The 16709-nt window shown below is 44.0% G+C and overlaps 1 protein-coding gene across 1 annotated transcript; it reads left to right on the forward strand.

Annotated features, from left to right (window-relative positions):
* The first annotated feature begins 1814 nt into the window (after positions 1–1814).
* Positions 1815–3681, forward strand: LOC133896751 (3-ketoacyl-CoA synthase 17-like). Its single transcript, XM_062337359.1, has one exon. It carries the CDS (start codon positions 2019–2021, stop codon positions 3414–3416), a length of 1398 nt encoding a protein of 465 aa, XP_062193343.1. The 5' UTR covers positions 1815–2018; the 3' UTR covers positions 3417–3681.
* Positions 3682–16709: the final 13028 nt, after the last annotated feature.

Here is a 16709-nt window from a genome sequence, read left to right on the forward strand (position 1 = left end):
CACCCTACTGTTCTTGGCCTATGGGATCAGCCTATCTGCGTGTCTCCAAAGCTCGTCCTCCTTGGCTCTTGAGTACTCCTCCATCTTTATGAACAACTCATCCACGTCCCTTACTGGAATCCGCACCAGGCGCGAGGCCAGGTCACCCGGACGAAGACCTTGTCTTCCAGTGTCTATCACGGTATCATCACTGAAACCCTTCGCTTGACATTTTACCCGCACAAAGCATCGAGTGAACTCCTTTAAACTTTCACCTTTCTTCTGCTTAACTGTGAATAGATCGCCCATAGTAATCGAAGCCGCAGAGTTGCCTTGGAAATGTGATAAAAGCGCCTCCCGAAGCTACTCCTATGAGAATATCATTCTCACTGGGAGGGATGTGTACCATAAGAGCGTAATCCCCTTGATGGCAAGGACAAAAGCCTTGGCCATGGTAGCTTCGTCTCCCCCGAAGACTCTATTCCAGCCTCAAAGCTCGTCACAAACTCATTCGGATCAGTTTCACCATTGCTGAAGTGCAGTCAAGGTATCTTGAATCCCAAAGGCCACAATCGTATTTGCATACTTGTGGCCAATGGGGAGCCTTGATCTATCGCCCGCAGCTGATGGGATTCTTTGGACACTCGCTGATGAAGTACCTCCCAGTCTCCACTGCAACTGAGACCACCTAGAGCTCCTTGCTGAGATGAGAGGGATTGGCGGAGGAACTTGAGTTCCTCACGCAGCTCTTGGATTTTCTTGTTGGCTTTCTCCACTTGAATTTTGTACCGCACATCATTGCCATCATGAACTACCCCATGGTCCACTAGGGCACGTGGGAGAGCTTGATGATGCTCCAGGGCCTTGGGCACAACAATCTGACCTCCATGGTCATCCGGCGCGACCGCTCTGGACCCCCCTGCTCCACTCGGAGCATCAACCCTAGCCAAAGCCCTGGCCACCTCAGTCACTGTTGTTCCTTGTTATTATGAAGGGACCAGCAAGCCCCCTTGCTATTCGTGGACGTTTGTGCATTTTCTTTCCTATTCTTTGGTGGCATGGGACCATCACGTGGTCGTGGGTTTGATCACCTCGGATGGCCCAAAATATTATCATGATTGCAACACAGTGAACAGTGCAATAATTGTTTATATATCTCTTACATTGGGTGAGTGGAGGTGTTTATAGGCATACCTCAATCACTCTCGTTATCATTACAAATTTACCTCTTATCCACAGGAATATTCCTACGAACACTAGAGAATATTCTAAGGAATCTCAGAGGTATTATAGTCATTGTCCACCAACAATGTCCTAAGCAATCAAATTTTGACATGTGTCTCGAGGGGGTCTCGTATTGGACCCTTCATCCAAGTTAGTAGCGATCTCCTTTGAGCCATTTAATTGTCAGAGTTCCAACCAACTTGCAGGTCCCTTTCTAGTTAACCTTCATACTGTTATCGAAGGTCCTTACGCTGCCTTTCTTCGGCTTTGGTGCTTTGGCCAAAGTTAACGAACGGAGTCCATATAGTACCATTCCCCTAATTAATACAACTGTTGCTGAATTATGAAAAAGTCTTGTGGGTAAATATGTCCCTTAAAATGCACTCGATATGATAGATATTTCTTGAGTTTTATATATAGACATATTTAGGGGACCACGACGCTGTGTAGAACGCGTTACACCTATGTCTGTAACCGCACTGAATGCTTTTTCCTAGCACCATTGATGCTTAAATAAACACCGATGAGTAGCTGTAACCTTTCATGTCTTGAAACACCCTTTTATAAGCAACTGTATTGTACATGCCGATAGATCCAAACGTCATGGATTCGTTGATTTCCGATCAGATGGGAATGCCCAAGCGTGGACACTTGGCATGGTACAGTGATGTGACTGTCTCACGACCGATCTTGTCTTCGCGCCTATAAATACAACCCAACCCAAACGCTCACTCCCTCGCAGTGCGCAGTGCGCTTAACACTACACACAGTGCACCTGCACATTCTCTACCTAGCTCACCAAGCAGAGCAAGGCCATGTTGCCGCCTCTCACGTCGAGCACGGCCGTGTCGGCCATGGCATCGCTGTGCGCCCTCCCGTTCCCAGTCCTCGCACCGCTCGTCGCCTCCGCGCTCGCCTTCCTGGTCACCGTGCTCCGGCTCCTGCTGCGGAGGCAGCGCCCGGTGTATCTGCTCAACTACAGCTGCCACCTCCCGGACGTGGAGCGGCAGGTCAACCTGGAGGTGTGCGAGTACTTCGGCCTCCGCTGCCGCCGCTACTCCGACGACATCGCCGACTTCCTGCGACTCATCTACAGCAAGTCCGGCCTGGGCCAGGAGACCTTCGCGCCGCCCTTCATCTTCTCCGGCAAATTCGAGAAGACGCTGGCGTTCGCGGTGCAGGAGGCCGAGGAGGGCCTCTTCGCCGTCGTGGCGCAGCTCCTCGCTAAGTCCGACGTCAAACCGACCGACATCAGCGTCCTCGTCGTCGCGTGTTCTATGTACTCGCCGATGCCGTCGCTGGCGTCCATGATCGTGCGACGGTTCAAGATGTCCCCCGACGTCAAGTCGTACAGCATCGCCGGGATGGGGTGCAGCGCAGGCACGGTGGGCATCGACACGGCGGCGCGGTCGCTGCGCACGGGACGGAGGCCTGGGTACGCGCTGGTGGTGGTGACGGAGAACACGAGCCTCAACTGGTACTTTGGGGAGAACAAGCACATGCTGGTGACCAACTGCATCTTCCGCGTGGGCAGTGCGGCGGCGCTGGTGACCGATGTCCCCGCGCGCCGCGCCGACTCCAAGTACGAGCTGGTGCGCACGCTGCGGACGCACCACGGCGCCGACGACGCGGCCTACAACGCCGCCGTGCAGATGGAGGACGAGAAGGGCAACATGGGCGTCGCGCTGACAAAGGACCTTGTCCGCGTCGCCGGTGCGGCGCTCCGGAAGCACATCGCCACTCTCGGCCCCTACGTACTTCCCTTCTCCGAGATGTTGCGGTACGCGCACCGCGTGCTGCGCGCGTACGCGGCGGGGAGCCCGAAAACAGCGGCGGCGGAGGTGCCAGACTTCCAGCGCGCGTTCGAGCACATGTGCATCCACTCAGGCGGGAAGGCGGTGATCGACGCGGTGGCGCGGCTGATGAGGTTCGGCCCGCACGTCGTCGAGCCGGCGCGCGCCACGCTGCACCGGTTCGGCAACACCTCCAGCAGCCTCGTCTTCTACGAGCTGGCCTACTTCGAGGCCAAGCGCCGCGTCCGCGCGGGGGACCGCCTCTGGATGCTGGCCTTCGGCACGGGGTTTAAGGCCTGCAGCAACGTGTGGCGCGCGCTCCGCGACGCCGCGCCCGACGCCGACAACCCCTGGAACGGCTGCGTCGACCGCTACCCGATGCCACCGCCACCACCCTCTAAAACGCACAAAGCAGCTTAGCGACGCATCCGTCCGTCCATGGTGTGCCCGCGATTCGTGCGGACGTGGGAACGAGAAATAAGAAAGATATGCCTGTGTGCGCTCTAGGGGTGAGTCGATGCTTGGTCGGCTCAGGTTTTTTTTTTTTTTTTTTGACCTTTTGGTCGGCTCAATTAGTACCTATGCTAAATGTATTGTTTGAAGCATATGTGTGTATGACAATATCATGAGAAACGCGGCTATGTTTGGAACGTGGAAATATATACATGTGCGTTTCTTTTTTTTTTACTCAAATTTTTTTATAAAGTACTACAAAATTCATCTCTTCTAAACAGATGAGTTTCAAACTTTGGATTTTAGAGGAATGGACGAATAGCGCAGAGAACAATGCTTGTCTCAATGCCTTGCTTCCTGCTTTCTTTTTTACTTGTCTTTCAGTATAATGATTCAGTCTTTGATCATTGTTTTTTCTAAGTTTTTGTTATCCAAAATTATTAAAAATATAATAATTTATAAGTTTTTTCATTACAAATATACTAATATCATTTTCATATGACTTATCTTTAATATTTTTATATATATTAATGGTCAAAAAATTTAATATATGATCTTTTTTACTGTATATCCTTAAACGTCATCTATTTGAGAACAAAGCAAGTATTATATATGGTCCTTCACTTATTGGGTCACATTTGGATGGGCTATCGATTTTTTTTGTTGAAATTTCTACGTTTCATTTGTAGGCTTCACTCTTCATCCTACGGCGATTCAGATCAGTAGTACCGAGCAGGGGTAGAAAACTGTGCAGCTGAATTCAAACCAAAATGCGTACCATGCATAGTCATAAATGGTTGTACAACAGTACATATTGTCTTGTTTATTGGATCAGTCTGAATATCGCAGAATCTCTCTGGACAACATCAAAGATAGGACGACAAGACTACGTAGCATGATCTAGAATCAAGAGGGTCAAGAGGGTCAATTATGATCTAGAATCAAGAGGGTCAATTATGCGAAGGAATACCCACGTTGAGAAATCTAGTTCAAAACAAGAAATTTCAAGGTTTAGGAGAACAGATTAGGATATTTTAAGCTTGATGCGTAGTACTAATTAAACGTGAAACCGGTACCAACAAGATGCTACGACGTTTCAGGATAGACATCCATTTTTTTTAAAAAAAATAGACACTCTTTTTTAAAGAAATAGACACTAAAATTGGTATCGAAGAAAACTCGCACTTGGGAGTTGAATTGGTGTCTCGTACAAGTAGTTGAACTGGTTCACTCATTCATCATATAAATTCACTAAGGTTTGTTTTTGTTGTGTGTGGCGGTGTGGCGGTATAACTAGCGATACATCCGTCTGTTCGTCTTGTTGGTTATCGGTTCGTCCATGGTGCGCGCTTGAATCATGTTTACGTGTGTCCGAAAGAAAATAAGAAAGATAAACGTCCATACGTGTGTGCTCTAGCTAGGGACTATGGGTGAGTTCTTTGGTGTTTGATCAGATCAGTTTTACCATGCTAAATTATTGTGAGGCATATATGTGTATCACAATATTATGAGTTTCAATGATAGAAATAAAATTGTGCCGAAGCAATGAATCTAACGAGATAATATGAGCGCGAGATCGTAGATGACACCGGAGATATGATCACTACTACATAACTGACCTTATATGTCGATCTATCACTGTCGGTTCCTAATGGGCCGGCAGTACGGTTCATTAGCCGCGTGGGAAAAATTAGCCATCGTAGCTTATGAAACAGCAGTGATAAGGGTCATCACTGCTAGTCGATAGATTAAGCCGGCAGTGATGCCCTGCTCCCTCATCACTACCGGCTTAATCCACCGACCGGCAGAGATAGCATCACATCACTGTCGGCTGGTTAAATGAGCCGGCAGTAATGTCCCGGCTATATAAAAGTCGTCCTCTCCTTCCGTAAGCTCGAGCACAACAGAGAGTGGCTCTGTTCTTGCTCGGTGATGGCCATTTTTGCTCACCAGGATCTTGGTGGCTTCAAAATTTTGAGGAATCCTCATGCTCTAGGTGCTCGAAGGTGTGTAACTTCCTCAACAATCCATTTCTATTTGAATTTTATTTGCTAAATTGCTCTAGATTTTGAAATGATGGAGATAAACCTATGACCATGATGTTTTGAGACAATGTAGATGCAAATTATACCTCATTTATGATATGGAAGCTTCAATTCTGGTTGAAAGTGTCTTTATTATTGATTTACATTAGCTATATGTATGAGCATATTTATTTTTGGTTTTTAATGAATTAGAAAATTTAGCCATGATATTAAGGTATATAGCAAACTCCAATTATATTTTTTATATTTTAATTAATTAGCAAGTTCTAACATGGAAACTTTAGGTATGAGCATATTTATGGTTGATTTTTAGTAAATTAGAAAATTAGCCATGATATTTAGGTATGTAGAAAGCTCTAGTTATATTTTTTCTATTTTAATTAATTAGCATGTTCCCAATATGGAAACTTTAGGTACAAGCGTATTTATTTTGATTTTTAATTAATTAAAAAATTTCGTCATGATATTTAGGTATGTAGCAAGATACAATTATATTTATGTATGAGCGTATTTATTTTGATTTTTAATGAATTAGAAAATTTCGCCATGATATTTAGGTATGTAGGAAGATACAATTATATTTATGTATGAGCGTATTTATTTTTTATGTTTCCTTAATGAGTCATAAATAAGGTGTTGAATAATAAAAAAAAATTCTAAGGATAGCACCAACAAATACTCATTAGAAGCAGACGCGAGAGCATGCAAAAAGCAGCTCCTCCAACCCGAGCTAATTGCCGGTAGGAGATAACAAGGTATTTTATTTGTTGGTGATCGCAAAATGTTCTAGATGTTATGAATTTAGATTTACAATAATGATATAATTGTAGATAGACAGAAGATGGATATATGATTCAAGCCGTGTGAACGTAGAGTACAAGAACGGTGTGGATTGTTTCCTAGTACAAGCCGCGACGCACAAGTCAAATACACACTCTCAATACATGTGATGTCCATGCGTCGATTGCGAGAACAAGAAGCAGTTCTCCTTGCCAAGGGGCTTTATGCCTGGCTATACCCGTTGGACCGAGCACGGTGAACCTGAGATCGTACATGAAGGGCAATACATTGAAAGAGAAGACGAAGACATGTGCACCGATATGCCAGTCGACGAATACATCGATATGCCGCCTGCCGAAGATATGTTGGCCGATGATGATCTAGAGGAGATGTTGGCCGACGTCGACATCGATGATCTAGAGCAGATATTGCACGATGGGGAGGGGAACTTCACTAATGAAAGAGAGTTTCAAAAGTTCCAGTGTATGCTAGAGGACTTTAAAACACTGTTGTTCTCAGGCTGCGAGAAGGAGCACATAAAGTTGCGTACCGTGCTTTCACTACTGCAATTGAAGGCAAGCAATGGGTGGTCTGATACAAGCTTCACTGAGTTGTTACTGTTCTTGAAGAAATTGCTTCTAAAGGAAAATGTGTTGCTAGAAAATACGTACCAAGCAAAGCAGGTTGTGTGCCCATTGGGTTGGAAGTACAGAAAATATATGCATGTCCAAACAATTGCATGTTGTATCATGGAGAGCATGTAGACATGCAAAGATGTCTCGTCTGTAGTGCAGCATGGTACATGCAAGCGTGTGTCGTCTCATTTGATTTTAGGTATATACAAAAATTAATTTTGTTATATAGCAAGTTTAAATTTAAATAAATATGTATCGGTTCTTCTAGGTCAACTTAATGTTAATAAATATAGATAGTACAAACTCAATCGAAATCACCTGAGTAGCACAGTGGTTTGTTCAGTCTTACTTGTTGTAGGGCTTGGGTTCGAGTCTCTACGTGCGTGCACGAAGCTAGAACAAATTTTTTCCACCTCGCGGCACCCGCAATGAAAGGGGTTTCACTGCCGGTGGACATATTGGGCAGGCGGTGAAACTACTTTCACTGCCGTTGTACTTATTGAGCCAGCAGTGAAAGTAGTTTCACGGCCGGTTGTCCTAGTGAGCCGGCAGTGAAGGTACCATTTCACTGCCGGTGGTCATATTGAGCCGGCAGTGAAAGTCCTCACTTATAAAAAAAGCTCGATGCCCTACGCCCTTTGACACTTAGAAAATTTTTCCTGAAACGCCTCCCAACATCGAGGAGCCCACGCCGCCGGAGATCCACGAGCCCATGCTCGTTTTCTGTGTCCTCCTCGATGCCGTCGTCCTCCCTCCCACCGCCGTCGCCGTCCTCCTGCTCGGTGCCATTCCCGTCCTCCTCGATGTCGTCATCCTCCTCTCCACCGTCATCACCGTCCTCCTCCCCGATGCCATTCTCATCCTCCTCGGCGTCATTCCCTGTCCTCCTCAACACCGTCGTCCTCCTCCCTGACGCCGATCCCGTCCTCAGTCCCCAACACCGCCTTCCTTGGAGTTGCCTGCCTCTACGCCGTCACCCCGTCCCCGAGGCCGTGTTCCTCCACACGATCGTCCCTGAGCTCCAATACATCATCGCGTTGAGTGCTCTACCGCCCGTCATCTCCCTCCACCTCCCTGACGGTGTTTGTGGTTGCTGTGAAGTGATAGGTACTGTGAGGTTAATGGTTGATTTGGTAATTGAGTTCTGGTTTCACCAGTTGGTGGTTTAGTCAATTGAAATTGAGCCGATTGAGCTCGATTCTGGTGTTTAGAACTTTGGTGCTTAGGCAATCGATTGGTGGTGGTGTTGTGTTGGTGGAGGTGCTGTGTTGGAGGTGATATGTTCTGTGTTGGAGGTGATATGCTCTGTGATGATCAAATGGAACACTAAGGTTAGGATAGATGTCTAAGTGCAATAGGTGTTAAATCAGTTTGTTCTCTGTTGTTGGATCGGCACAGATTGCCCTGATAGTAGTGGTGCATTCCATTGTTCAGTCCCTGTGCTTATTGTTGGTAGTATGTACATTGCCAGTTAGGCTTGATTCCTAGACTAGGAGCTGCTGTATTTGTTGATTTAATTAATCTTGTTTTGATTGAATTCTGGAAGAGAAGGAAAATCTTTGGTACTTCTCTGATATTTTGCTACTTGGTTAGTGTTTGTTTCTCAAAGAGTAATCCTCTCCTTGTCAGCTTTTATGTCCAGCAGCATTGTCTAGGAAGAAAGCTCAATTTCAGAGAACATTTTTTCAGTTTTACATCTAGTTGTGATCTTAGCTTCTAGCCCAGCTTGTGATGTGTAAAATGGACAATTAGGGAGCATGATATCATAGTCCTGGGGCCAATTGTTATATTTATCTGAGAGCAATTTTATTGAATCATCCATATGCTGTTCAATTCATTATTTTGCTTGATGGGAGGTGGTTTTGGTTATGTACTTATGGCACTTACGTGTATGTTCATGTTCAGTGTATATGAACTACTTTGTTTCTTGATTATTATATTCGGGTGGTCCTCAAGCATATTTTGCAGTCGCAAATGATGAAAGGAGATAACTATTTACCACACATATGACTGCAAAGCTCGACTAGGATGGTTATTACACATGCACCTTGCACGTCTTTTCACTATACCAGTCGAGCTTGCAGTTGTATATAATTATCTCCATAATCTGATGCGGATCAATAAAATAATAGTGGCGATGATGATATGGCTCAAGACCGTATTTCTTTATTACTTCTAGGACTTTAGTACTGATTTAGTAAAAGAAAATTGTTTAGGCCAACCTCATATATGACGTCCAGCTCATCTTGAGAGAAGCTGCTCTCTGAACTAGTAGGACTGGCACATACATGCTGACTTGAGAAGAATGCTTTCTCTTTGAACATATAATCAATATTGAAGTCCTAATAAGGCCATTTGCTAGAGCTACTGAGCCTAATAGTTTTTTGCAAGAATATTCTTTAGTGTTAGGGTGCTTTTTAGTATATCATTTTTGAATATTCTCTGAAAGAACAATGTGTCAATTGTCAGTACCCTTATGCCTATTTTGCTATGTTACATGTTACTTTTTTTGTTAAATGTGGTTCTAACATACTCAATTACAATATTGTATGTGTATGTATTCTATCTATCGACTCCTTCATAGTTATCTCACTCTTTCGATAGCCTCTCTCCCTCCCTCGTCGGCTTTATCTCTACCTCCCTCCTTTCTCAGCTCTCTAAAAGTATACTACTCAACCGCTCGTCATCATCATATGCAGAACTTCTAGGAAGGAATGGAACCACCAACTACCAATCTGGCCCAAGTGCCAGAAGGTGATGTAGTGCCGCCGTCAAACATTGAAGAAGGTAGCCCGAGCCACTACCTCAACCTGGAACAAATAGGCGCCTTCGAGTCGATGAGGTAATTCATAATTAGATGAATGCATTTCTTCTACATATTATCGTATAGGTTCCCAATAGTTTTTTTGCATCTACGCAGATGCTTTATGCTCTAGAGGGTCACGACAATGAGCAATCCCAGGCACGGCATTGTGTCCGAGGTCCCTCGAAGATGCCTACCGGGCGATTTATGATCACGGAAGTCTCTCCAGCAGGGGAGCCAACTGCACTTGAGAGAGTTCTGGGGCCATACATGTCAGTCTATGGGATTGTCGTTAAGGATCACGTGCCCATCAGCTACAGATTATGGACTGACGAATGAAGTGATCCGCATGTGGTTCTTGATTCAATCAAGAACAACATCTTGTGGCCCAAGATATTAGAGAAGTTCGACTTCCCTGAAGAGACATATATGGAAGTAGTTAAGCGTAAGACGCTAATGATCATGAGCCTTTCATTTAAGAACTGGAAGAGCACACTGAACATAAGATATGTGTAGAAAGATACAACGCCAAATTTCCACAAGTGGCCGCAACTGGAAGATCATTGGCAAGCCTTTGCAGAGTACAAGTTGTCAGAAGAAGCACAGAGATTGAGTGCGGTGAACAAAGCGACTCAAAGAAGAACCTCTACCCTCATAAAGTCGGTTGCCGTGGATACGTGAGGAAAGAATGGCAGTGGCAACAACAGATCAACTACGATAGAGAGGTGTTACGGCTGAGGCGGAGGGCTAAAGCGATCGATCGACGCACTTCCTTCTTGGGAGGGGTACTTCTTACTCGTCTGATGGAAGCTTATGCTTTACGACCTCCAAAGACTACGAAGTGATGCTTCGGATTTTATAGGAAAGGATGAATAGATCAAGGAGCAAAAAAATTTATGCCTGGTTATGGGTTTCACACTTATTAGGTCACATTTAAATCAAGTATCGCCTTTTTTCCTTCTGAAATTCCCATGTTTTAATAAACCTATGTAGTGTTTGCTTCAGCAATCTCAGTATGTGATGAGGATTTGATAGTTAATAACTAAGGCATTACTAGAAATATAGTATATTCTAAGAATGAACTATAATTGTACATGTATATGTCACCTTATATGGTAGGTTTAATAACCGTCATGTGGTAAATATAGTATATACTAATATTCCAGATAGTTCATGTTCTACATGCATGGAAACTATCATCGGATTAAGAAAGAATCCTTCAGATAACACAATTCGGGAAGCTTAGGCTCAAGACTGAGTATGATATGTCTTCCTGACTAGATTATATAAGAAGGGGAGAGGGTACCTCAAAGACGGGACAGGGAAGGATAGCTACAGAGAGAGAGAGCGCCAAATAGAAACAATACAAGATTGGATAAACATAAACAACCCATTGAGATCCATAGCACATTCAAGCTATGATTAGATTCATCTGATAAGAGTTTCAAGATTTAGGACATGAGATAACTTACCAAAATTCATAAGAACAGATCTAGACACACCTTGTTGTTATTGTTTTCTCCAAAGATTAATCAAGATGGCAATGGTTGTTATCCTAAGGAAGGTGTAGCGAAAATGGCCCTATTAGATCATAATTGTGATTTTGGTGATTAATGACAACATAGTCATTGGGACTAACATGTTTGTTAAAAATATATATTAGTAGGTCTCATGGATGCAATACCTGAAGAAGCCACCAAAGCTGGGACAAAGTTTGGTTGAATTGAAAAAAGTCTTAGGAGAAATAACTACACCGGATGGTCCGGTGCTCTAGGTATTTGTACTCACCAGAGCATCTCTGTCAAAGAGGGACATAGGCATGAAAGCATCACCGGATAGTCCGATGATGAAGCAAGGCAACACTGGACAACACACCGAACAATGAACAGTGTAAAGAGGAAAAAGCAGTGGAAGACCCCACCCGATAGTCTGGTGATTGATTTGAACACACTGGAGGAATGCACCGGAGCATTGTTGACAATGGGGAGAATGCAGTGACCTCACCGGAAGGTCCGGTGCTCTGAAGATATGTACACCGGAGCATATTTTCTAGAGAGGGTTGCATTAGCTCGGCTAGCTGAGGATAACACACCGAATGGTCCGGTGATGATGTGATCATCACCGGAGAAGGCACCAGATCAATTTACACAGAGAAGATGTTGGCTCAGATGGCTAAGGTATACTTATCAGAAAGTCTGGTGATGAAGATGATGTATACACCGGAGTATTCCGTGTTCACAGAGGCTTGAGTGGGGTTCCAACGGCTAGTTTGTGAGAGTGTACTCACTAGATGATCCAGTGTTAGTACTATTGTTCTCATCGGATCATCCGGTGTTAACAGCTTTTTAGAGTCGTTGGGTTAATGACTAGTGCGCGAGTTTGAGGCTATAAATACCCCTCCACTCAGTCATTTGAGGGTGCTGGAGTCCAAAGAAGTTCATATACACCTGAGAAGACATCCAAGCCAGCAAAGTGCTTAAAATGATCATCCAAGGCAATTAAGCACAAGATTAGTGAGTGACTAGTGCTTGTCGGCCTAGAGAGTGAGTTGCTAAGTGATTGCTGCCTAGAGAGTGGATCAAGGAGTGATCCAACAGTGTACCTCTTGGTACACCGACACCTTGGAGTCTTGGTGACTCGCCAGTAAGCTTGTTGACCCTCCTACTTGGTGTGGAGCGGTGGCAAGGCAATTGTGCGGGGACATGAAGACTCTTGCCTTTGTGGCTCACGCTCTAAAGTGATCACGACGGTGAGGAACCGAAAGAGAGGCTAGTGGTGAGACCTTGCCTTGGTGGCTTGGTGGCTCATCCGGGTGGAGGCCTTGTCTTTGTGAGTTGGTGGCTCAAAGGCTATGACCGGGTACCGACTGGGAGTATATCGTTTGTGGAGCTCCAACATGGACTAGGGGTGGCATTCATGCCATCGATACCACGGGAAAAAATTCATGTGCCGAGTTTGCTCTCTGTACCTTATTTACGTTTCCGTATTTACTTACTTGCAATTTACCTTCTTAGATTGGTTGTAAGCCCTTTGATCGGTAGAGTAGACACATTAGGTAAACCTAGAGCACATTTAGATAGAAATTGATATAGGTTTATCTTGTGTTGTTTTTGCAGCCGAAATAGTTCTAAGTGTCCTAATTCACCCCCCTCTTAGGACATCACCTATCCCTACAATTGGTATTAGAGCCACGTGCTCTTGATAAGCTTAAAATCCTAAAGTTGTGACGTCCGGGTTGGGATGGATTCCTATAGTGGTGCACTTTTTGATGGCACAAATTCCCCGTGTTGGAAAATTCTAATGTATTGTTATTTGCAAGATAGAGGCTTAGATGTTTGGAGAGTCACCGAGGAAGGGATGAAATCTCACATCACCAACAAGGAGAGGCAATTAGATGCATTGGCAAAGAGTATCCTTTTATCATCTATATGTGTTGATACATTCAATCGTGTTTATTCTCTCACCAATGCACATGATATTTGGAATAGTCTCATTGAAATACATGAAGGCACAAGGATGTGTGCAATTAGAAATATCATGTGCTTGTTACTAAGCTTAATGGCATCAAGCAACTACGCCATAAAAGTGCTAATAACATGTACTCACGTTTGAATATTCTTGTCAATGAGATCAATGGGTTAGGTTTGACGCCAATTGAAGATGAACAAGTCGTGAGAAGAATATTTCATGGTCTTCTTCCAAAGTACAAGTTGATAGTCTCCATCATCTATGACAACAATGACATCAAGAAGATGACTCCAAGTCAAGTGCTCGGCAAGATCATCACCCATGAGATGACAATGAACATGGGGTGGTAGTTTCTTCCTCAGCCGACACCAAGAACTTTGCTCTCACAAGCAAGCTCAAGCTCAATGTCAACACATGAAGGCAATGGGATTTGTGTTGAGAATGTTGTTGTAGAACAATCTAATGAACTCATTGCATAAGAGAATGATGAGCTCAAGCAAGAAGTGGAGAAGCTCAAGGAGGACTTGGCGAGATTGAAGCGCAAAGGACGTGTCCAACCTCCTCAAGATAACCGTGCTTTCATGGTGAAGAAGCTTGAGAAGAGGTCAACCGTGACATGCTTCAAATTCCATCAAGAAGGCCACTAGTCCTTCCAATGCAAACAAGTCAAGAAGGAGACCAATGAGAAAAAGAAGATGGCAAACCTCTCCAACAAGACCTCCAACCTCTACACCAAGTCTAACTACAAGAACAAGATAAAGAGCAACCACTACAAGCTCGAGAAGAAGGAAAATGGCAAGGTGGGTGCACACATTGTTGGGAAGAAGGATCGAAGGTGGAACCAACCTATTTGGGTGCCCAAGGAAGTCATCACCAATATGAAGGGACCCCAATCGGTTTGGATTCCAAAGAAAACTTGAAGCCCGAGGTGGCTATGAGGATTTGGAGACTTAGCTTAGAAAATGAAGTGAAGATTCAAGAAAAGAAGCCAAGTATACAAGATTGGCGTATTAATGAAGTTCATAATCATCATGTACCAAAATCCTTATTCAAAGGTAAGAGAGGTAATGAAGCTAGATTCTTCTTCATGCATTTTTGTTTTGCTTCTAACTCATTTGCCTTGTCTAGGATTGCATGTAATTATTTCAATTTATTGTAATTCCTAGTGAAAGTCTCATATGGTAGGTTGCTTGTGTTTCTCTCTTATTCATGAGCAACCTACATGGTTTATTAGTGGTAGGTTTCTTTTATCGCACTAGTTTTACAATTGATTTCTTTGATGTGCCATGATCCAATGTATAGGATAAATCCTCATTGTTATCAATAACAAGTGCATATATCTCTCAAGTATTCAACACTTGTATGCACACATTTAGGGGGAGTATATCCTATAGGTTGTGATTTTGAGACTAACATGTGTTTCAAGTTGCATCTTTTGTAGTCTCATGCAGCAATCAATATGTCCCCGGAGGTATGTAATTTTTTAACGCTTCAATTTGTATCATTATCAAATCTTTATTCATTTATGCTACCTTCATGCATAACATAGCTTAAACTTCCTATCTTGACATATTATCTAGTTGTGCATATGTTTCTTTATCATCATATGTATGAACACATATAGGAGGAGTTTAGACTATATTATGTGAGTTTCATGAATTATGATCCATGTGCTTTCATCCTTTTTAATTGGTATCATTATTTTGTAGTGAGATTCCTACAATTGGTATCATTTTTAATTGGATCATGATTTGTGAAGCTCTCTCCCATGTATTCTAATATTTTTTCCCTTTAAGTTCAACATGTGCATATAATCCTTTTTGGGAGATTGTTGACAAAGGAGAAGAATTTTGACGACCAAAGAAAGGAATGAAAGATGAACAATGTGGAGAGATTGGAGAAATTGCAAGGTACATGAAGGATAACAAAGGTCAAATCAAGGGAGATAGTGGCAATAGAGAAAGGGAGAGCCACAACAAAAGGGGACTAAGTGGTAAGAACATGCATCCAAGCAATGTGGTAATACTTTGTGCTCATTTCTGATCTTTACATTTGAAATCATTTGTTATTTGCCACTTGCTTTGGTTGTGTTGTCATCAATCACCAAAAAGGGGGAGATTGTAGTGAAAATGGTACTATTAGGCCATGATTATGATTTTGGTTATTAATGACAACATAGTCATTGGGACTAACATGTTTGTCAAGAATATATATTAGTAGGTCTCATGGATCCAATACATGAAGAAGCCACCGAAGCCGGGACAAAGTTTGGTTGAATTGGAAAAAGTCCCAGGAGAAATGACTACACCGGATGGTCTGGTGCTCCAGTATTTGCACTCACCGGAGCATCTCTATCAAATGGGGACATAGGCATGAAAGCCTCACCGGATAGTCCGATGATGAAGCAACGCAACACCGGATAATACACCGAACAATGAAAAGGGCAAAGATGAAAAGGATGCAGAAGAACCCGCTGGATAGTCTAGTGATTGATTTGAACACACTGAAGGAATGCACCGGAGCATTGTTAACAAAGGGAAGAATGCAATGACCTCATCAGAAGGTCCGGTGCTCTGAAGATCTGTACACCGGAGCATATTTTCCAGAGAGGGTTGCATTGGCTCGGCTAGCTGAGGATAACGCACCAGATGGTCCGGTGATGATGTGATCAGCATCGAACAAGGCACCAGAGCAATTTACATAGAGAATATGTTGGCTCAGATGGCTAAGGTATACTCATCGGAAAGTCTGGTGATGAAGATGGAGTATACACCGGAGTATCCGATGTTCACAGAGGCTTAAGTGGGGTTCCAATGGCAAGTTTGTGAGAGTGTACTCACCGGATGATCCGGTTTAGTACTACTGTTCTCACCGAATCATCCGGTATTAATAGTGTTTTAGAACCATTGGGTTAATGGCTAGTGCACGAGTTTTAGGCTATAAATACCCCTCCACTCAGTCATTTTAGGGTGCTGGAGTCCAGAGAAGTTCATATACACCTGAGAAGACATCCCAGCCACTAAAGTGCTTAAAGTGATCATCCAAGGTGATTAAGCACAATATTAGTGAGTGATAAGTGCTAATAGGCCTAGAGAGTGAGTTGCTAGGTGATTGCTTCCTAGAGAGTGGATCAAGGAGTGATCCAACAGTGTATCTCTTGGTACGCCGGCACCTTGGAGTCTTGGTGACTCACCGGTAAGCTTGTTGACCCTCCAACTTGGTGTGGAGCGGCAGTAAGGCAATTGTGCGGGGACGCGGAGACCCTTGCCTTTGTGGATCAAGCTTCGAAGTGATCACGGCGGCGAGGAACCAGAAGAGAGGCTAGTGGTGAGACCTTGCCATGGTGGTTTAGTGGCTCATCCGGGTGAAGGCCTTATCTTTGTAATTTGGTGGCTCAAAGGCCGTGACCGGGTGCAAACCGGGAGCATATCCTTTGTGGAGCTCCAATGTGGACTAGGGTTGGCATTCATGCCACCGATACCACGGGAAAATTCTTATGTTGAGTTTGCTCTCTCTATCTTATTTACAT

This window comes from Phragmites australis, chromosome 17 (assembly GCF_958298935.1).
Source record: "Phragmites australis chromosome 17, lpPhrAust1.1, whole genome shotgun sequence".
Classification (NCBI taxonomy): Eukaryota; Viridiplantae; Streptophyta; class Magnoliopsida; order Poales; family Poaceae; genus Phragmites; species Phragmites australis.